Source organism: Arachis ipaensis, chromosome B5 (genome assembly GCF_059453495.1).
Source record: "Arachis ipaensis isolate K30076 ecotype BB chromosome B5, ASM5945349v1, whole genome shotgun sequence".
Taxonomy (NCBI): Eukaryota; Viridiplantae; Streptophyta; class Magnoliopsida; order Fabales; family Fabaceae; genus Arachis; species Arachis ipaensis.
Genome location: NC_142440.1, coordinates 103,162,520 through 103,185,365, shown reverse-complemented (window position 1 = coordinate 103,185,365; position 22,846 = coordinate 103,162,520). Strand labels below are relative to the sequence as shown.

At 36.5% G+C, this 22,846-nt stretch overlaps 1 protein-coding gene, 1 non-coding gene and 1 pseudogene across 2 annotated transcripts; 2 read left to right on the top strand and 1 right to left on the bottom strand.

Moving 5' to 3' along the window:
* Positions 1–2,132: 2,132 nt before the first annotated feature.
* On the top strand, positions 2,133–2,675 carry LOC148565210 (uncharacterized). The gene has a single exon (XM_088487128.1). The coding sequence runs from the start codon at positions 2,133–2,135 to the stop codon at positions 2,673–2,675; it is 543 nt and encodes a 180-aa protein (XP_088343254.1).
* Positions 2,676–4,085: 1,410 nt separating this feature from the next.
* LOC110272060 (pentatricopeptide repeat-containing protein At3g26782, mitochondrial pseudogene) lies at positions 4,086–4,628 on the top strand (annotated as a pseudogene).
* A 15,524-nt stretch (positions 4,629–20,152) lies between these two features.
* Positions 20,153–20,259, bottom strand: LOC148565209 (small nucleolar RNA R71). The gene has a single exon (XR_015883975.1). It is a non-coding gene; the product is annotated as a small nucleolar RNA R71 (small nucleolar RNA).
* Positions 20,260–22,846: the final 2,587 nt, after the last annotated feature.

Here is a 22,846-nt window from a genome sequence, read left to right as displayed (position 1 = left end):
CAATGACTTTCTTATTTGTAAACAATTTATGCATTTTATCAAATTTTTTATGAGAATATTTAAATAGAAGGTGTATAAAAAAACTTTAGCAAATTCAATTTCTAGAAACCTTTTCAATTTTTTAAACAAAAAAATTCAGTTATTTACAAGAAAAAGAAGGACAAAAGTAATTTATTTATTATAAAATTATTAAATTTTAAAAATAAAAAAATCTAATTTTTTATATAAAAAATTACATAAAAATTCAATCTCTAAAATTTATTTTAAGAATATATATTTAATATTTGATTATTTTGTAACGTTTATAACATTTTTGAGAAAGTTCATATGGCAAGACTTTTTCAATTTTTGAAATTCTTTCTTCCGGTCGTTTTCATACGCGACGACACTCTCGACCATAAAACTCCTCTCATGCAAGACGGACATTTAAATATGGAATGTAGTGAAATGCACTACAAGAAACATCGTTAAAATTGATGGAAAAATCGACGGTTAAGCCGTCGATAATATTAAAAATTGACGGCAAAATGGATGGTGGAGGTGGTCGCTATGAAGTTTGTCAATTTTTCAAAATTCGAATAAAATCGACGGCTTGCCTAGCCGTTGATAATAATTTAATAAAATCGACACCATTTTCGTCTATAATATAAGTTTGATAACTTTACCTTCTTACTAAAATCGACAACGTTGTCGTCGATATTATTATATAAAATCGATGCCTTTTTGTAAATATTTGATTCAATAAAATCGACAACATTGTCGTCGATATTATTATATAAAATCGACGCTATTTCTGTCGATATTTGATTCAATAAAATTGACACAACTGCCGTCGATTTAATTATTTAGATACCGACAAATTCTTTGTCTATATTTTTTTTGTCTATTTTAAATTTAAAAAGCGACAACATTACCGTCGATTTTATTAGCTATATTTTTTTAATTATTTTTTTTATTTGAAAAATAGTAAACAATTAATGCAGATAAACTTTTAAATATAGAAATAAAATTTATATAGAATATTAGATAACAAGACAAATAAACTTTTAAATATAAAAACAAATCTATTTGCTCATAACAGCGAGAAAAATGTATCTTGACAGAAATCGGAGGCTAGTCTCTGCATGTCAACCATAAATTACAACAATAATTCAGATATGTTCACAACTGATCTCTCTCTCTCTCTCTCTCTCTCTCTCTCTCTCTCTCTCTCTCTCTCTCTCTCTCTCTCTCTCTCTCTCTCTACTTCACCACATTGAAGCATATCTTGCTAACATAGATAAAAGGTAATTTGTCTTACACCTTGAGTAGGCATATCCATTTGTTCAACAATCTTCTTTATTTGTGACTCAAAAACCCATATCCAACTTCCTATCTGCCTCATCTAGTGCAAGATATCTGATCATCTGAAGTGAAACTCTAGCTCTCTCCAGCAAATCTACCAGTCTTTCAGGAGTTGCGACGAGAATGTCCACTCCCTTCTCAAGATCTCGTAGCTGGAAAATTCATAACTTATTGGTGATATATATATATATATATATATATATATATCAATCAGATACTAAATGTTCATACTGCCATTGATAAATAAAATATTATATTATGGGCTATACAGCATCTAGACTCTAGCCTACAAATTGGATCAATTCAGCCAAATTTGCAGCAAGAACAAAAGCACACCAACTATAGTGACATGTTTATAAAATTTCTAGATACTCTCAAACTGTGATTGGTAATTTATGGCTAATTAGCACATCTTCACATTTTCAAAGAAACTGTAGTTCATAAACACTCATACCATATCTCATTAGGTGGAGAACATAGATCATTCAATGGAGCAACTACGACAAAAATTGAAGCATCTATCAAAAATAGCATCAATAGTAGCATAACTAATCCTAGGTAAAAGAGAACAGAGAACCAAAAAAAGATCAACAATTGAAAAGAAACCTGATGGTTTATTGGAGCTCCGCCATAAGCAACAACCACCTTAGCTCCTGTTTGATATGCAAACTTCCTAGCCTTGTCATGTATCTGAAACTAAATCACAACATTTCCCATATATTTTCACTGCAAAACTGCACCAAATTTAAATATGTCCAAAACAAAGCTCAACTCAATGGTAATAAGAGATGAGTGTTTGCTCTTCATCAATGAGCGTATACTCAATAAATGATGTTATGCTCAAAGGCCATGCTCTTCAGATTCTTATGAGTAGCAGCATCTGTGGAGTTAGGCCTCAAGAAACAGGAACATCAAATTCATGTTCCTTCAACTTGTCCCTTGAGAAATCACAGATAAATCATGTTGCTGCTCAGTCTATTTCCACAACAATATTGTCTAGTTCCACTATCATGGAGAAACATAATCATTATGTGATTTCATTGGCATGCCAAAGTATGAACATGAGGCTTTTGGTACCTAAACCAAAAGCACTACTCCCTAAAGTTAAGAGTACTATGGGATCTATGACTTGGCCAAGTGGCTTTCTTCTTGGATTTCTTGTATGTAATTCAAATTCTAAACCTACAAATTCTGATGAGTCTGAAGATGATGGGAATGAGAGAGATGAGTTTAATGAGTCAACTATCAAATTATCACATGTCAAGAAAGTTTACACAGATTATTATGTTATAGGTATAAGCTGCACATTATTCTGCCCTATATACAAATGAATTAATAGACTAATAATTAAGAACATAAGCATATACACATTTAATAAAACCAAATTATTCCCAGAAGTCCATCTAAAATATGAGGAACAAAATTAAAAATGTCTAGCCATAATTTTGACACAAATAAAAAATATTATGCATAAAATTGAATAAAATTAAATGTTAAAAAATAGTTTTGAGGAAAATCACAAACACTATAGAACAAAAAATCTATTTTATCTTTTATAATATTTGAGAAACATTAAATTTTATACCAATAATTTCTTTAGTACAGAATTTTAAAGCAGATCATAGGCATCTTCACAATTATTATCCGTGAGAATGGTGCACTGAGATCCAACCTAGATCAATAACAATACAAGGTAGAAAATGAACGAATCAATTAAAAATAAAATTGAAACCATCCTTGCATTATACTTGAATAACAATTGTTTATTATTATTGAATCTAGTTTTTTTCTAATTGATGAAGTATTTAATGCTACCTCGCCGGTAGTGGTTAGGATATCTTTTCCAACCACAAGGATAGTCACTTGGCCAATCACCAAAAGATTTTTCCATGTCCACCTGCAAACAAGGTTCAGCTACCTTCCTTACTATATCAGCAAAGTAATCAAAATTCAATAGTCAAAACCCATCCGACTTACTGTTATGCATATGATGATATTCAAAATTAAAGCTATAGATCATTGAAACTTTTGCAAAACTACAATTTCTACTTGTCATATTCTGCTTCACTTATAGTGAAAGTAGTCTGTCAATGCATGTTTATTTTCTTGTTCAAAAGATAAAAGTCAAAAGGTAACATCATCAGCGAAAAGCAATGCAGAAGCATCAAGACCAGAGTGGTGAAACAGCCATGCAGCTTGCCTCGGCTTCAACATGGAGCTTTGCTTCACGTTCTTTGTCTGATAATTTAAGAACATAAGCATATACAAATGAAGTTTGTGATAATGTTGGCAGAGCTGGATGGCAAAAAGTGCATGAACTTGGACACGTACATAACAAGATTGCTTGCATTTGATATATATTATGACGCCAGCAAAAGTAACCAACCTAAAATGAAGGAAGCTGCAAGCATTCCACCATGAACTCCTCTTATGGCAGGTCTGTTCCTCCAATCTGTGTACCCTTCCCATACCTGCACCTGTGCTTCATCCTAAACAGTTTACAATATATATATATATATATATATATATATATATATATATATGGTGTTAATTATTATAATAAGAACTAAGATATAAGAGTAAAGGATCAATCAACGAAGGTTTTGAAGTGTGTTACCTTGGCTAATATATCCGGTGAGTTTATCTTAATTAATGTTTATGAAGCTAATAATAAGGAAAAAAGATATAGGTGGCATGCACAATTATAATATTGCTACTTCTAGTACTAGTTCTTTGCTGAAATGGAAGCACTAGGAGTTATCTCTAATGACATAACATTCATTGCAGTTCTTCATGCTTGTAGCCATGCCGGATTGGTTCAAGAAGGAAAGAGGCTGTTTTGCAGAATGGTTAATGAATTCAGTTTGGTCCCAAAGATTGAACACTATGGCTGTATGGTAGACCTTCTCGGTCGAGCAGGATCACTCAAAGAAGCTCAAGAACTAATTAAGGACATGCCTATGAGGCCAAACTCGACCATATGGGGATCTTTTCTTGCTACTTGCAAAGTTCACAAAAATGTGAACCTTGCTGAATGGGCTGCAAAACAGTTTCTATCATTAGAATCCGAAAAATGTGGATACAATCTCCTAATGTCAAACATCTATGCTGCATCAAACAGATGGAAAAATGTTGCTGATATAAGAAGAGCTATGAAGGATGCAGGGATTCATAAAGAACCAGGTTTCAGCTCCATTGAAGTGCATGGAACGATTCATGAATTTGTAACGGGAGATAGAGAACACCCAAAAACACCAAAGATTTATGAAATGATTGCTGGATGAGAGAAAAGCTAGAACATGCTGGATACACTCCAAATGTATCTGTTGTTCTGAAGAACATAGATATGGAGGAAAAAGAGAGTGCAGTAAATTATCACAGTGAAAAACTTGCAATGGCTTATGGTTTGATTAGCATAGGTCCTGGAATTCAGCTTCGGATTTTGAAGGATCTCCTAACTTCAACTGCAGAGAGCAAAATATTTCACATAACAGAGATGCATGATAAGATCATAACGATAAACAAAAAACGTCTGGAGATAGAATATGTAAATTCTTCTATGAAACTTAACAACAGCAGACAAAATAGAATATGTAAATTCTTCTATGAAACTTAACAACAGCAGACAAAATAGCCTTGTGATAGTATTTTCTAAAAGAGACAGGTAAATGTTAAAAGAAATATCCTATATATCCATGCCAGATTACAGAACATACCTTACTTCATTTCTGTCTCCCATGTGATAGCATCTCATAAGTCCTGTGCTCTATAACTTCCATCATCAAAGTATTATCAATTAACGCTACTAGCTCACAAACCCCAATTTCCAATCCCTAGATTGCTTCATAACATGGCAATGCAAAAACAATGAATTGATTGAAGTTAATTTCAAAATACAACCCCAACAGAACATGCAAAGCAAAATTAACACCAATCCAAACGAACACTTAGAGATTAGAAGAAACAAAAAATTGAAAAAACTAACCACTCGTATTCTTGAGAAGATAATATACTGGCAACTTGATCGGAAGCTCACAACGAATCAAGCAACCATTCTCCCATACATTTCTCCGAATGTTCTTCTTCAACAACTGAATCAACCTCTTCGAGGCTATTCGATTTTCCACTCTCCGACACGAAAAATTTCAGCTCGCCAGAACCGGCGGCAACTGTTCCGATCACCGGTCGATTATCCCCTTGCTCTTCACCGTATAGAAGCTTCCTCATTCTGCGAGAAGCATGAACTGCCGCTTGAGCGTCGGCACCGGTTCCGTAAGCAAGCGCTCCAATTACTTCAAAGCCTTTAGGAATCAATGTCCGAAGCTCCTCTGTTTACAAATTCCAAAATGCGAGACAGAGAAAAAGTTGAAGTGAATTTAAGATTTGAAATTGATAGAGAGAGAGAGAGAGAGAAGGAAAACCTGATTCTTTGTGGAGATCATCGGAGGAGAGGCGAAGGAGGAGGGAGAGATCATCCTGATGCGATGGTGGCACGGCGGCGATGGAGAAGGAATGTTGAAGTATGCGAGGAGTGAGTTGGGGAAAATAAGGGTTAGTGAAAATTGAAATGGTGAATTTGGGGAAATGAAGGAAACGCGGGGAGTGAGTGGGGGAAATTTATTTTATTGATAAAAATCGACAGCATATCCGTCGATTTTAATTTGAAAAAAAAAATGACGTCTTGGCCGTCGATTTTATACATTAAATCTGTGCCATCTATTTAATTTTAAAAAGTGATTAAGACCGTTTAAATTTATCGACGACAAAATGTGTCGATATTTTAAATAATAAAATAGACGCTAGGTTCGTCGATTTTAAAATAAAAGTATTTTTCACCCACAGCTCGTCGACAATGTGTCGATAATGAGAAGATGGTTAAAGGATTACCAAAAAAATCGACGACTTTGCTATCGATTTTAATATTTTATTTTTAATTATTTTTTTTAATAATATCGACAGAAGAGATAGCCGTCGATTTTTAGCGTCGAAAAATACACTTTTTCTTATAGTGATGATTCTTAGCGGAAAATTTGAATAACTCAACATTGGGAGGATGATGACATTTGTTCGGAGTCTTTGGCTTATGAGAATTGTCTACGCATTTATTGAAAAGTGAAAACTATAATCTTACCGCACATTTATTAATAATTTGTATTTTTTAGTATCAGGAATATAAATTTTTGGGTGCTATTTTAATAATTTGAGCTACAACTTTTGATACAATCACCAAATTATTTTAATTCACTTTGTGATTCATACCTATTTGTAAAGGTTATTATGGTGGGTTGTATTTAGATTATGGAGCATATATTAGCATTAGTATATTTACATATACCAAGATGTTTGCAATATTGGATTTATAGTTTGACTTTCTACTTATAATTCTAAATTATTAATTTTTTATTTGTTTGAACTCTTGTTAGAGGTTATATTCGGAGATTTTATATTATTTAATGGTTTTAAAATAGAGTTTTTATTTTGGTTTCTTATAGTATTATTCGGTTGGTAGGTCAAAAATAAATTTATTATAGATTAGAGTTTTATGTAAGGGTTTGTCATGGATTGTTGTCCGTACAAAATGAGATTCAAACTCTTAACACTTACTTAAGTAAATGAGTGAGCAAACCATTCAACTATTTCAAATTGGTTCTTCAAAACTGAAGTTAATTCACTAAATTGAAAATTTTACTTAATTTATATTTAATGTACAATTTTATCATTAATTTCATATTTTAGTGAGATTTTATTTTATTATCTATTCATACTCAACATGGCTAATAAAAGTGGATTTTTCATTCGAAAGGAATAATAATTATTTATTTTTAGGATGTTTTTTCTTTTTCGTTTTGATTAAAAAGGTATTATAAGTGGCCAAGGTCATGAAAAAAAAAAAAAAAAAAGGGCAAGATTGTAGTTCAATTAATAAGACCACTTTTTTCATAAAGAGGTTTAAAGAAGAAAAAAAGAGGTATTTTAGAATACCTCATTTTGCCATTTTGGTATATCTTATTGATTTTAATCGGAATCTTTCAATTGTATAAAACTTCTGAAACTAATGTGTTATTTGAGACATTGCCATTTACTTAATACATTCTTTATTTTTTTAAAGGTGACAGCTTACGTGTCGATGCTTTTATATGAAATTAATAATTAAAAATTATTAAATGATAGTTTAATGAAACATATCTAATCATCTAAGAATTAATTATCAAATTTAAATAAAGACATATCTAATTGTATGCACGTGAGTTTCCAGCTATTTTTAAATCAAGAATCCATCAATAATAGAAGAGTTCTTAAACCATTATATCACTTGAGCATCATTTTTGTACGTTCTTATTAATTTAAACCAAGAACCCATCAATAATATAATAAATTCCAAACTAGTGTACGACTTGAGAGGCTGGCATTAGTTTCTAGTTATGAAGTACATACATTTTGTTAAATTGTTGTGTTCATGTGATGGATACATTTTAGACACAATATTTACTGATATTCGTTTGATATGTATGTATACTGTATTCAAATTGTCTTAATAAAAAATAAAAAATTTTTTACCGAACACACTTGATCACATCTAAATACCATTACGTGTCAGCTTGTCTAATCTTATTCTTAATATATATTTTTGAAATAATTTAGATATGGTATATATTATTATTTATTAAAATAAAAATTATTTTAAATACTTGATATAATTAAAATAAGACAATAAAAATAATTAAAAAAATTAACTTATACTTTAATACTAATAAAATATCAAAATATCGTTACGATTTATCTAAAAAATACTATAACAATTTTCTCAAATAAATAAAATGGCCCTCATATTTTTCTGATTACACATTTTCAGGAACCCAGACGCAATTGCATTTTTTTGACGAATCTATAGAAACCGCTACTGCCAGCAACGGATTAGGGTATAATGTAAACCACTACTGGCAGCCGCGGTTTACAAGCAAGGGTATTTCAACAGAAACCGCTATAGGCAGTAGCGGTTTCTGTGCAGCAGCGTTTGACTATAAACCGCTACAGGCAGTAGCGGTTTATGCATTGGAAGCAAGCAACGTAAACCGCTAGAGGCAGTAGTGGTTTACTTGGAGGGGACGTCGAGGCTAGTTGCCTATAAATACCCCTTCAATGCATTATTGAGTTGAGAAGAGTCTCATATCTCACAAATGGATGGGGAGGAGTGTTTTGTTGCTTTGGTGCATTGTTCTGGGAAAATAAAAATAAAAAAAAGCAAAAGGCACGGGGTTAATTTCACAGATAGGGAACCCCTTAGTGTTTTTATTCGGTTGTCAAGTACGTTGGCAGAAATAAAATAGAGCATATTACAAAAGTTTGGTGTGTGCGGGACCAAGTGGATTAAGAAATTGTTCTACAAGATTCCCATTGCCATTGTGGCTGCTGGGGTGAAGTATGAGACGTTTGTCATAGGGTCCGATGAAGACTTGTAGGTCTTGTTTCACCGTCGGCGGAGTTTTCCGGAGGTCAGAATACCGGAGTTGTTTGCGAAGTTGGAGGATGGCGTCGACAGCTCTAGGGCATCTGTGCCAAATCCCCAGTCGACGATGATGGGTGGTGCCTCAACATCAATGCCAGCGGTAGCACTTTCCGCTCCGATCCAGGATCCTCCATGTGTTGCGATTGGTACTGCTGTTGTGCCTGTTGGTGTCCCCAATTTTGACTATGAGGTTGGACCAGATCGTGTTGGACGGTCATCTGCTTGACCTTATTCGGTGGAGGCAGCTCACCGAATAAATCCTGAAACCGCTCCCAGGCTGGTCGGCCACCCTCCATGAAATTTTCAAACTCTGCAAGGCAACCACTGACAGCCCTCCCATCAATAGGCAACCCAAGCTGAAACGCCACATCTTGTAGTGTCACTGTGCACTCTCCAAAAGGCATATAGAAAGTATGAGTCTTGGGACGCCACCTCTCAATGAACGCACTAACCATATGCTCATCCAACCAGAACCAACGATTGTTTAGCCTGGCCAAGTGGTACAAACCATCCCTCTCTAAATAAGGTATGATTCTGTCATGCATTGGCATATTTTGTTGTCGCCTCACACTGTAGATACACCTACTTGTCTGCACCATGCACGAAAGACATCCACAACGTTATTCAAATTTACATGCAACACGGAAAAATCTTAACTTATTCGACCGAATAAATAAATAAATATTGCCACACAACAACACAACTAAACAATTAATTAATTAAAATATTATTAAAAGTATAATATAATATAAAATAAAATTATTAAAAGTATAATATAAATCTTTTAAAATTACTGTTTCAATAATTCAATGGTCCAACCGTGGTTGAACCGTAGTCGAACCGATTTTGTTAAATATAAATTAAAATTAGTAAAAGTATAATAGAAATATTTAAAAATTTAAATTCAATCATTCATATAAAAATAAAATATAAAATTTCATAACCTACCCACTAACTAAACTAAATTTCATGGCCAGATGACCGGTTTTCAGTTGAACCGGCCGGTCCAGTCTGGTTTTTGAAACATTAATCTATTCTAGCATCTACACCCTACATTTAAAATTTAAATTCAATCCTTCGTATAATAATAAAATATAAAATTTCATAACCTACCCACTAACTAAACTAAATTTCATGGCCAGATGACCGATTTTCATAACATTAATCTATTCTAGCATCTACATCCTACATTCCATAACCTATCTAACAGATGTTAATTCTGAGATAAATAACATAAAGCTAACCTCGTCGGCAATGGCACCGGCAACGTGGGCAACACCGTTCAGCCGGTACAAGCTCTATTCGTCTGCTATGCTCTCTGCCTCAAGTCAGCGGTCGAAAAATTTCTAAAACCCTCCTCCAAGTGCTCCTCCTTCTCTCTACAAGTTTTCTCTCTCTAGGCAACCCCACAAAAGCACAAATGAAATCCACGATTGCAAGCCACGGATTATATAGACGCTCCCTTCATGTAAACTGCTACTGCCTCTAGCGGTTTACGTTGCTTGCTCCCAATTCATAAACCGCTACTTGTAATACCCTAATTACCCTAAGCCTTACCTCTAGCCATAAGGCAAAGGTTAATCAGAGGTTACAACAATCCTAAGGCTTATACATATTTATATATAGAAGGAAATAATATAATCTAGAAGCCTGATGAAGGAGTAAGCTCAAAACAGAATTTCAAAAGCGCGAAACGTTCACACGAAGCTAATGCACAAGGTACAGAAGATAGATGCAAAAGAATGAAATATATATAGATATGATAGTTGGTGCACGGAATTGTGATCACACTTTTCACAACTCCAATACAACTCCAGCAAGTGCATTGGGTCGTCCAAGTAATACCTTACGTGAGTAAGGGTCGATCCCACGGAGATTGTCGGCTTGAAGCAAGCTATGGTCATCTTGTAAATCTTAGTCAGGCGGATTCAAATGGTTATGAGGTTTTGATAATTAAAAGATAAATAAAACATAAAATAAAATAAAGATACTTATGTAATTCATTGGTGGGAATTTCAGATAAGAGTTTGGAGATGCTTTGTTGCTTCTGAACCTCTGCTTTCCTATTGTCTTCTTCTAATCATGTGTGCTTCCTTCCATGGCAAGCTGTATGATCCTCTCGGATGAAAAATACCAGGTACGGTTTCTGCATGGCTAATCAACTGTCGGATTTCTCGTCTCGGATGAAAAATACCAGGTACAGCTACCGCACGGCTAATCATCTGTCGGTTCTCACTAGCATCGGAATAGGATCTCTCTATCCTTTTGCACACTGTCACTGCGCCCAACATTTGTGAGTTTGAAGCTCGTCACAGTCATCCCTTCCCAGATCCTACTCGGAATACCACAGACAAGGTTTAGACTTTTCGGATCTCAGAAATGCTGCCAATTGGTTCTAGCCTATACCACGAAGGTTCTAATCTCACGGACCCGGTCCGTGGATTAGAGACCCAAGAGAATATACTCCAGCTGTAGTCCAATGACTATGTTGAACATCATGTAGACCGCTTGTGGTTATCAAGCACACGGATCTTGGCTAAGCGAGTAACGAAGATAGTGGGTGATTGTCACGGGTCACCCCTTCATTCTGACTTAACTGAATTAAGTACGAGAGTATATCTTGGAGAAGAAGTAAGCGTGAATTGAAAGAGAAACAATAGTATTTGCATTAATTCATGAAGAACAGCAGAGCTCCGCACCTTGATCTATGAGGTGTAGAAACTCCACCGTAGAAAATACATAAGAGAAAAAGGTCTAGACATGGCCGTGAGGCCAGCCTCCAATTCCAAAGATGATCAAAAGATATGAATACAATGGTAAAAAGTGCTATTTATACTAAACTAGTTACTAGGGATTACAGAAAATGAGTAACTAAATGCAGATAGTGCATAAATCTACTTTTGGGGCCCACTTGGTGTGTGCTTGGGCTGAGCATTAAGCTTTACACGTGCATAGGCCATTTCTAAAGTTAAACACCAGCATGGATGCCAATTTGGGCATTTAACTCCAGTTTTGGTGCCAGTTCTGGCGTTTTACGCCAGAAAAGGGTCTATGGCTTGTGTTTTACGTCAGTTTGAGCCATCAAATCTCAGGCAAAGTATGGATTATTATATATTTCTGGAAGGCCCAAGATGTCTACTTTCCAACGCAATTGAGAGCGCATAAATTGGGCTTCTGTAGCTCTAGAAAATCCACTTCGAGTGCAGGAGGGTCAGAATCTAACAATATCTGCAGTCCTTTCTCAGCCTCTGAATCAGATTTTTGCTCAGGTCCCTCAATTTCAGCCAGAAAATACCTGAAATCACAGAAAAACACACAAACTCATAGTAAAGTCCAGAAATGTGATTTTTGCATAAAAACTAATAAAAATATAATAAAAAGTAACTAAAACATACTAAAAACTATGTAAAAACAATGCCAAAAAGGATATAAATTATCTGCTCATCACAACACCAAACTTAAATTGTTGCTTGTCCCCAAGCAAATAAAAACAAAATAGGATAAAAAGAAGAGAAAATACAATAAATTTCAAAAATATCAGTGAAGATTAGTTTCAATTAGATGAGCAGGACTAGTAGCTTTTTGCTTCTGAACAGTTTTGGCATCTCATTTTATCCTTTGAAGTTCAGAATGATTGGCATCCATAGGAACTCAGAATTCAGATAGTGTTATTGATTCTCCTAGTTCAGTATGTTGATTCTTGAACACAGCTACTTTATGAGTCTTGGCCGTGACCCTAAGCATTTTGTTTTCCAGTATTACCACCGGATACATAAATACGACAAACACATAACTGGGTGAACCTTTTCAGATTTTGACTCAGCTTTGCTAGAACCCCCAGTTAGAGGTGCCCAGAGTTCTTAAGCACACTCTTTTTTTTTGCTTTGGACCACGACTTTAACCGCTCAGTCTCAAGCTTTTCACTTGACACCTTCACGCCACAAGCACATGGTTAGGGACAGCTTGATTTAGCCGCTTAGGCCAGGATTTTATTCCTTTGGGCCCTCCTATCCATTAATGCTCAAAGCCTTGGATCCATTTTACCCTTGCCTTTTGGTTTAAAGGGTTATTGGCTTTTTCTGCTTGCTTTTTCTTTTTCTTTCTTTTTCTTTATTTTTCGCCATTTTTTTCGCAAGCTTTGTGTTGTTCACTGCTTTTTCTTGCTTTAAGAATCAATTTTATGATTTTTCAGATTATCAATAACATTTCTCTTTCTTTTCATTATTATTTCAAGAGCCAACAATTTTAACATTCATAAACTTCACTATCAAAAATATGCACTGTTCAAGCATTCATTCAGAAAACAAAAAGTATTGCAACCACATAAAAATAATTAAACTATTTTTAAGATAGAATTCAAAATTCATGTACTTCTTCTTTTTCAGAAAACATGTTTTTATTTAAGAAAGGTGAAAGATTCATGGAACATTCATAGCTTTAAGACATAGACAATAAACACTAATGATCATGTAATAAAGACACAAACATAGACAAAACATAAAGCACAAAAACGAAAAACGGGAAAATAAGAACAAAGAAATTAAAGAACGGGTCCACCTTAGTGACAGCGGCTAGTTCTTCCTCTTCAAGATCCTATGGAGTGCTTGAGCTCCTCTATGTCTCTTCCTTGCCTTTGTTGCTCCTCTCTCATGGCCTTTTGGTCCTCTCTGATTTCATGGAGGATGATGGAGTGCTCTTGGTGCTCCACTCTTAGTTGTTCCATGTTAGAACTCAATTTCCCTAAAGAGGTGTTGAGTTGCCCCCAATAGTTGTGTGGAGGGAAATGCATCCCTTGAGGCATCTCAGGGATTTCTTGATGAGGGATTTCCTCATGCTCTTGTTGAGGTCCATGAGTGGGCTCTCTTGTTTGCTCCATCCTCTTTTTAGTGATGGGCTTGTCCTCTTCAATGAGGATGTCTTCCTCTATGACAATTCCGGCTGAATTGCATAGGTGACAGATGAGATGAGGGAAGGCTAACCTTGCCAAAGTGGAGGGCTTGTCAGCCACCTTGTATAGTTCTAGAGATATGATCTCATGAACTTCTACTTCCTCTCCAATCATGATACTATGGATCATGATAGCACGATCCATAGTTACTACGGATTGGTTGCTAGTAGGAATGATAGAGCGTTGGATGAACTCTAACCATCCTCTAGCCACGGGCTTGAGGTCAAGCCTTCTTAGTTGAACTGGCTTGCCTTTGGAGTCTCTCTTCCATTGTACTCTTTTCACACAGATGTCCATGAGGACTTGGTCCAACCTTTGATCAAAGTTGTCTCTTCTAGTGAAAGGATGAGGATCTTCTCTCATTATTGGCAAGTTGAATGCCAACCTTACAGTTTTCGGACTGAAATCCAAGTATTCCCCCCAAACCATAGTGAGCCAATTCTTTGGGTTCGGGTTTACACTTTGATCATGGTTCTTAGTGATCCATGTATTAGCATAGAACTCTTGAACCATTAAGATTCTGATTTGTTGGATGGGGTTGGTGAGAGATTTCCAACCTCTTCTTCGAACCTCACATCGGATCTCCAGATATTCACTCTTTTTGAGCATGAAGGGGACCTCGGAGATCACTTTTTTCTTTGCCACAACTTCATAGAAGTGGTCTTGATGGACTTTTGAGATGAATCTCTCCATCTCCCATGACTCGGAGGTGGAAGCAATTGCCTTCCCTTTCCTCTTTCTAGAGGTTTCCCCGGCCTTAGGTGCCATTAATGGTTATGAAAAAATAAAAGCAGAGCTTTTTTCACACCAAACTTAAAAGGTTTGCTTGTCCTCGAGCAAAAGAAGAAAGAAAGGAGGAGAAGAAGAAGAAATAGAGGAGATATAGGGGTGTTTTGGATTTGGCTAAGGGGGGTAGGAGTGTTTATGATGTGTGAAATTGAATGTGGTAAGGAGGGGTATTTATAGGGTAAGAGAGAGAGGGAAGTCGTGTATGAAGGGGTTGGGTTTGGGAGGGAAATGTTTTGAATTTGAATGGTGAGGTAGGTGAGGTTTTATGATGGGTTTTTGGGGAGTAGTGGATGGATGTGAGTGGTGAAGAGATTGTGGGGAAGAGGGTAGGATTTGATAGGTGAATGGTGTTTGGGGAATAGGTATTGATGGGATTGGTCAAGGGTATTTAGGGAAGAGTGTTATGGAGAGGTGTGAAGAAGAGAGAAAGAGAGATGGGGTAGGTGGGGATCCTGTGGGGTCTACAGATCCTGAGGTGTCAAGGAATTCTGGTCCCTACACCTTTCTGGCGTTTAAACGCTCTCTGTGTGCCATTTCTGGCATTTAACGCCATCTTTGATACCTTTTCTGGCGTTAAACGCCAGGCTGATGCCCTTTTCTAGCGTTTAACGCCAACCAGACACCCTTTTCTGGCGTTAAACGCCAGTCTGTCTGCCAATTCTGGCGTTTAACGCCAGCCAGACAGCCAGACACCCTTTTCTGGCATTAAACGCCAGTCTGTCTGCCAATTCTGGCGTTTAACGCCCAGAATGCTGCCAGACTGGGCGTTAAACGCCCATTTTGCTATCCTTACTGGCGTTTAAATGCCAGTAAGCTTGTCCTTTAAGGTGTGCTATTTTTGATGCTGTTTTTAATTCCGCTTTAATTCTGCAGTTATTTTTGTGACTCCATATGATCATCTACCTAAAGAAAACATAACATGAACAATGGAAAACAAGTGTCTATAAAAATAAATATAATTAAATAAGATTGGGTTGCCTCCCAATAAGCGCTTCTTTAATGTCAATAGCTTGACAGTGAGCTCTTAGAGAGCTTCATAGAGACTCAGAGCTTAATGGTGGCCTCCCAACACCAAACATAGAAGTTGAGTGTGGGGGCTCTGTTTGACTCTGTATTGAGAGAAGCTTTTCATGCTCCCTCTCCATGGTAGTCCTCATTCAATTGAAGGACTAACTCTCCTCTGTCCACATCAATCACAGCCCTTGCTGTGGCTAGGAAGGGTCTTCCAAGGATAATGGATTCGTCCCCATCCTTCCCAGTGTTTAGGATTATGAAGTCAGCAGGGATGTAAAGGCCTTCAACCTTCACTAAGACATCCTCTACAAGTCCATAAGCCTATTTCTTTGATTTGTTTGCTATCTCTAATGAGATTCTTGCAGCTTGTACCTTAAAGATCCTTAGTTTCTCCATTACAGAGAGTGGGATAAGGTTTATACCTGACCTCAAGTCACACAGAGCCTTCTCAAAGGTCATGGTGCCTATGGTACAGGGTAGTAAGAACCTTCCGGGATCCGTGATGAGCGGATAATTTATATGCTTTTTGGCATTATTTTTAGTATGTTTTTAGTATAATCTAGTTACTTTTAGGGATGTTTTTAATAGATTTTATGTTAAATTCACATTTTTGGACTTTACTATGAGTTTGTGTGTTTTTCTGTGATTTCAGGTATTTTCTGGCTGAAATTGAGGGACTTGAGCAGAAATTAGATTCAGAGGTTGAAGAAGGACTACTGATGCTGTTGGATTCTGACCTCCCTGCACTCAAAGTGGATTTTCTGGAGTTACAAAACTCGAAATGGTGCGCTTCCAATTGCGTTGGAAAGTCGACATCCAGGGCTTTCCAGCAATATATAATAGTCCATACTTTGGCCAAGAATAGACGATGTAAACTGGCGTTTAACGCCAGCTCTCTGCCCAAATCTGGCGTCCAGCGCCAGAAAAGGAGCCAAAACCAGAGTTGAACGCCCAAACTGGCACAAAAGCTGGCGTTCAACTCCAAGAAGGACCTCTACACGTGCAACACTTAAGCTCAGCCCAAGAACACACCAAGTGGGCCCCGGAAGCGGATTTATGCATCAATTACTTACTTCTGTAAACCCTAGTAGCTAGTTTATTATAAATAGGACCTTTCACTATTGTATTAGATGTCTTTTTGACCATCTTGGGACGCCTGGTTCTTAGATCAGAGGGGCTGGCCATCTCGGCCATGCCTGGACCTTTCACTTATGTATTTTTAACAGTAGAGTTTCTACACTCCATAGATTAAGGTGTGGAGCTCTGCTGTTCCTCAAAGATTAATGCAAAGTACTACTGTTTTCTATTCAATTCATCTTTTTTCGCTTCTAAGATATTCATTTGCACTCCAACCTGAATGTGATGAACGTGACAATCATCATCATTCCCCATGAACGCGTGCCTGACAACCACTTCCGTTCTACCTTCGACTGAATGAGTATCTCTTAGATCTCTTAATCAGAATCTTCGTGGCGTAAGCTAGAATGATGGCGGCATTCAAGAGAATCCGGAAAGTCTAAACCTTGTCTGTGGTATTCCGAGTAGGATTCAATGATTGAATGACTGTGACAAGCTTCAAACTCGCGAGTGCTGGGCGTTAGTGACAGACGCAAAAGGAGGGTGAATCCTATTCCAGCATGATCGAGAACCGACAGATGATTAGCCGTGCTGTGACAGAGCATGTGAGCATATTTTTCACTGAGAGGAGGGGATTTAGCCACTGACAACGGTGATGCCCTTGCATAAAGCCAGCCATGGAAAGGAGTAAGACTGATTGGATGAAGATAGCAGGAAAGCAGAGGTTCAGAGGAACGAAAGCATCTCTATTCGCTTATCTGAAACTCTCACCAATGGTTTACATAAGTATTTCTATCCCTATTCTATTAATTATTATTCGAAAACACCATTATCAATTTATATCTGCCTAACTGAGATTTGCAAGGTGACCATAGCTTGCTTCATACCAACAATCTCCGTGGGATTCGACCCTTACTCACGTAAGGTATTACTTGGACGACCCAGTGCACTTGCTGGTTAGTTATACGGAGTTGTGAACCATGGTCTTGGCATCATGTTTTTGGCGCCATTTTCAGGGAAAGAAAGAGAATGAATTTTACATGATTAAAGTGTAATCACGATTCCGCGTACCAAGTTTTTGGCGCCGTTGCCGGGGATTGTTCGAGTATAGACAACTGACGGTTCATCTTGTTGCTCAGATTAGGTAATTTTCTTTTGTTTTGTTTTCAAAAATTTTTCAAAAAATTTTTCAAAAATTTTCTCATCTGTTTTCGAAAAAAAAATTGTTTTCAAAAATATATTTTTCTTCAGAATTTTTAAGAATGAATTCTAGTGTTTCATGAAGCATGTGAAGCATGGCTGGCTGTAAAGCCATGTCTAATTCTTTTGGATAGAGCATGTTAGGCTTGTCATGTCTGAATTACACTCATATTTTTATTAAAGCTTGGCTGGCTATTAAGCCATGCCTAACCCTTTGATTGGAGCTTTAAGACTAACATGGCAAGATTCCTGGAATTCATATTAAAAATTTTGGAATCCTTATTTTTATTTTTCAAAATAATTTTCGAAAAAAAATTAAAAATAAAAATACAAAAAAAAAATTTAGAAAATCATAAAAATCAAAAATATTTTTGTGTTTCTTGTTTGAGTCATGTGTCATGTTATAAGTTTGGTGTCAATTGCATGTGCATCTTGCATTTTTTGAAAATTTCATGCATTCATAGTGTTCTTCATGATCTTCAAGTTGTTCTTTGTCAGTCTTCTTGTTTGATCTTGATGTTTTCCTTGTTTTGTGTCTTTTCTTGTTTTACATGTACATTTTTTATTTATTAGAGTCTAAACATGAAAGATTTCTAAGTTTGGTGTCTTGCATGTTTTCGCTGCATATAAAATTTTTCAAAAATATGTTCTTGATGTTCATCATGATATTCACGGTGTTCTTGGTGTTCATCTTGCCATTCATAGCATTCTCGCACACATTCATAGTTTTGATCTAAAATTGCCATGCATTGCATCATTTTTCTTGTTTCTCTCTTGCATCATAAAAAAAAATCAAAAAAAAAAATCTTTCCCTTTTTCTCTCATCAAATTCGAAAATTTGATTGACTTTTTCAAAAATTTTTAAAATCAAATTGTTTCTTATGAGTCAAATCAAATTTTCAATTTGAAAATCTTATCTTTTTCAAAATCTTTTTCAAAAATCAAATCTTTTTCAAAATTCTTAGTTATTTTCGAAAATTCCAAAAATATTTTTCAAAAATCTTTTTCTTATTTTTATATCAAATTTTCGAAAATAACACAATCAATTAATGTTTTGATTCAAAAATTTGAAGTTTGTTACTTGCTTGTTAAGAAAGATTCAAACTTTAAGTTCTAGAATCATATCTTGTGATTTCTTATGAATCAAGTCATTAATTGAGATTTTAAAAATCAAATCTTTTTCAAAACTAATTTCAAAAATATCTTCTTATCTTTTTCAAAAATTTGATTTCAAAATATCTTCTCTAACTTCCTAACTTCTTATCTTTTCAAAATTGATTTTCAAAATTTGTTTCAACTAACTAACTAACTTTTTGTTTGTTTCTTAACTTTTTCAAAACTACCTAACTAACTCTCTCTCTCTCCAATTTTCGAAAATATCTTCCCTCTTTTTCAAAATTTCTTTTTAATTAACTAATTATTCTAATTTTTTTATTTTAATTTTCGAAAAAAAATTTACTAACCTTTTTCAAAAACTATTCTCAAAAATCACTAACTCTTTTTCAAAAATTATTTTCGAAAATTCACTTCCCCCTCTCATCTTCTTCTATTTGTTTATTGATATACTAACATCTTTCCTTCAACTCACCAAAAATCCGAACCCCCTCTCTCTCTGAGTTCAGATTTTCTTTTCCTCTTTTCTTCCACTCACAAAGGGATCCCAATACTGTGGTATAAAGGATCCATATTATTATTATTATTATTATTATTTTTTCTTCTGTGCCCTCTTCTTTGTCATATGAGCAGGAGCAAGGACAAGAATATTCTTGTTGAAGCAGATCCAGAACCTAAAAGGACTCTGAAGAAAAAAATTAAGAGAAGCTAAATTACAACAATCCAGAGATAACCTTTCAGAAATTTTCGAACAGGAAGAGGAGATGGCAGCCGAAAATAATAATAATGTAAGGAAGATGCTTGGTGACTTTACTGCACCTAATTCCAATTTACATGGAAGAAGCATCTCCATTCCTGCCATTGGAGCAAACAACTTTGAGCTGAAACCTCAATTAGTTTCTCTGATGCAGCAGAACTGCAAGTTTCATGGACTTCCATCTGAAGATCCTTTTCAGTTTTTAACTGAATTCTTGCAGATATGTGATACTGTTAAGACTAATGGAGTAGATCCTGAAGTCTACAGGCTCATGCTTTTCCCTTTTGCTATAAGAGACAGAGCTAGACTATGGTTAGATTTTCAACCTAAGGATAGCCTGAACTCATGGGATAAGCTGGTCAAGGCTTTCTTAGCCAAGTTCTTTCCTCCTCAAAAGCTTAGTAAGATTAGAGTGGACGTTCAGACCTTCAGACAGAAAGAAGGTGAATCCCTCTATGAAGCTTGGGAGAGATACAAAGGACTGACCAAAAAGTGTCCTTCTGACATGCTTTCAGAATGGACCATCCTGGATATATTCTATGATGGTTTATCTGAGTTATCAAAGATGTCATTGGATACTTCTGCAGGTGGATCCATTCACCTAAAGAAAATGCCTGCAGAAGCTCAAGAACTCATTGACATGGTTGCAAATAACCAGTTCATGTACACTTCTGAAAGGAATCCTGTGAATAATGGGACGCCTATGAAGAAGGGAGTTCTTGAAGTTGATACTCTGAACGCCATATTGGCTCAGAACAAAATATTGACTCAGCAAGTCAATATGATCTCTCAGAGTCTGCATGGAATGCAAGCTGCATCCAACAGTACTCAAGAGGCTTCTCATGAAGAAGAAGCTTATGATCCTGAGAACCCTGCAATAGCAGAGGTAAATTACTTAGGTGAACCTTATGGAAACACCTATAATTCATCATGGAGAAATCATCCAAATTTCTCATGGAAGGATCAAAAGCCTCAACAAGGCTTTAATAATGGTGGAAGAAATAGGTTTAACAATAATAAACCTTTTCCATCATCCGCTCAGCAACAGACAGAGAATTCTGAACAAAATGCTTCTAATTTAGCAAATCTAGTCTCTGATCTATCCAAGGCCACTGTGAGCTTCATGAATGAAACAAGGTCTTCCATTAGAAATTTGGAAGCACAAGTGGGCCAGCTGAGTAAAAGGATCACTGAAATCCCTCCCAGTACTCTCCCAAGCAATACAGAAGAGAACCTAAAAGGAGAGTGCAAGGCCATTGACATAAGCACCATGGCCGAACCTACAAGGGGAGTGGAGGACGTGAATCCCAAGGAGGAAGACCTCCTGGGACGTCCAGTGATCAATAAGGAGCTTCCCTCTGAGGAACAAAAGGACTCTGAGGCTCATCTAGAGAACATAGAGATTCCATTGAACCTCCTTATGCCCTTCATGGGCTCTGATGAGTATTCCTCTTCTGAAGAGAATGAGGGTGTTACTGAAGAGCAAACTGCCAAGTTTCTTAGTGCAATCATGAAGCTGAATGCCAAATTATTTGGCATTGATACTTGGGAAGTTGAACCTCCCTTGTTCATCAATGAACTAAGTGATCTGGATCAACTAACATTACCTCAGAAGAGACAGGATCCTGGAAAGTTCATAATACCTTGTACCATAGGCACCATGATCTTTAAGGCTCTGTGTGACCTTGGTTCAGGAATAAACCTCATGCCCCTCTCTATAATAGAGAAACTGGGAATCTATGAGGTGCAAGCTGCTAAAATCTCATTAGAGATGGCAGACAATTCAAGAAAACAGGCATATGGACAAGTAGAGGACGTGTTAGTAAAGGTTGAAGGCCTTTACATCCCTGCTGATTTCATAGTCCTGGACACTGGAAAGGAAGAGGATGAATCCATCATCCTAGGAAGACCTTTCCTAGCCACAGCAAGAGTTGTGATTGATGTGGACAGAGGAGAATTAATCCTTCAATTGAATGAGGACAAACTTGTGTTTACAACTCAAGGATCTCTCTCTGCACCCATGGAGAGGAAGCATAAAAAGCTTCTCTCAAACCAGAGTCAAACAAAGCCCCCACAGTCAAACTCTAAGTTTGGTGTTGGGAGGCCACAACCAAACTCTAAGTTTGGTGTTGAACTCCCATATCCAAACTCTAAGTTTGGTGTTGGAGAGTCTCAACAAAGCTCTGCACATCTGTGAGGCTCCATGAGAGCCCACCATCAAGCTATTGACATTAAAGAAGCGCTTGTTGGGAGGCAACCCAATTTTTATTTATCTAACTATATTTTTCTTAGTTATATGTCTTTATAGGTTCATGATCATGTGGAGTCACAAAATAAACAAAAAAATCAAAAACTGAATCAAAAACAGCAGAAGAAAAATCACACCCTGGAGGAGCATCTGTCTGGCATTCAAACGCCAGAACAGAGCATGGTTCTGGCGCTGAACGCCCAAAATGGGCAGCATCCTGGCGCTGAACGCCCAGAACAAGCATGGTTCTGGCGTTCAACGCCAGAAATGGCAGCAAATGGGCGTTGAACGCCCAAAATGGGCACCAACCTGGTGCTGAACGCCCAGAGTTGTGTGCAAGGGCATTTTGCATGCCTAAATTGGTGCAGGGATGTAAATGCCTTGACACCTCAAGATCTGTGGACCCCACAGGATCATCTCAGGATTTGTGGACCCACAGGATCATCTCAGGATCTGTGAATCTCACAGGATCCCCACCCACCTCACCCTCTATCTCTCCATTCATGACCATCCCTTCTGTTTTCCATCCACCACTCACATCCATACACACATCCCTCCATCTCCTCCATATCTTCTTCTTCTTCTATTCCTTCTTATTTTGCTCGAGGGCGAGCAACATTCTAAGTTTGGTGTGGTAAAAGCATAAGCTTTTTTTTGTTTTTCCATTACCATTGATGGCACCTAAACCTCTAAAAGAGGGGAAGGGAAGACAAAGGCTTCCACCTCCGAGTCATGGGAGATGGAAAGATTCATCTCAAGGGTTTATAGCTCAGTGGTAGAACATGTGGCTGCAAATCAAGAAATCCCTGAGATACCTCAAGGGATGCACTTCCCTCCACATAAATATTA

Excerpts from the sequence above, each read along its gene's own strand:
- LOC148565210 (XM_088487128.1), top strand. The coding sequence starts at position 2,133 with ATGAGTGTTTGCTCTTCATCAATGAGCGTATACTCAATAAATGATGTT.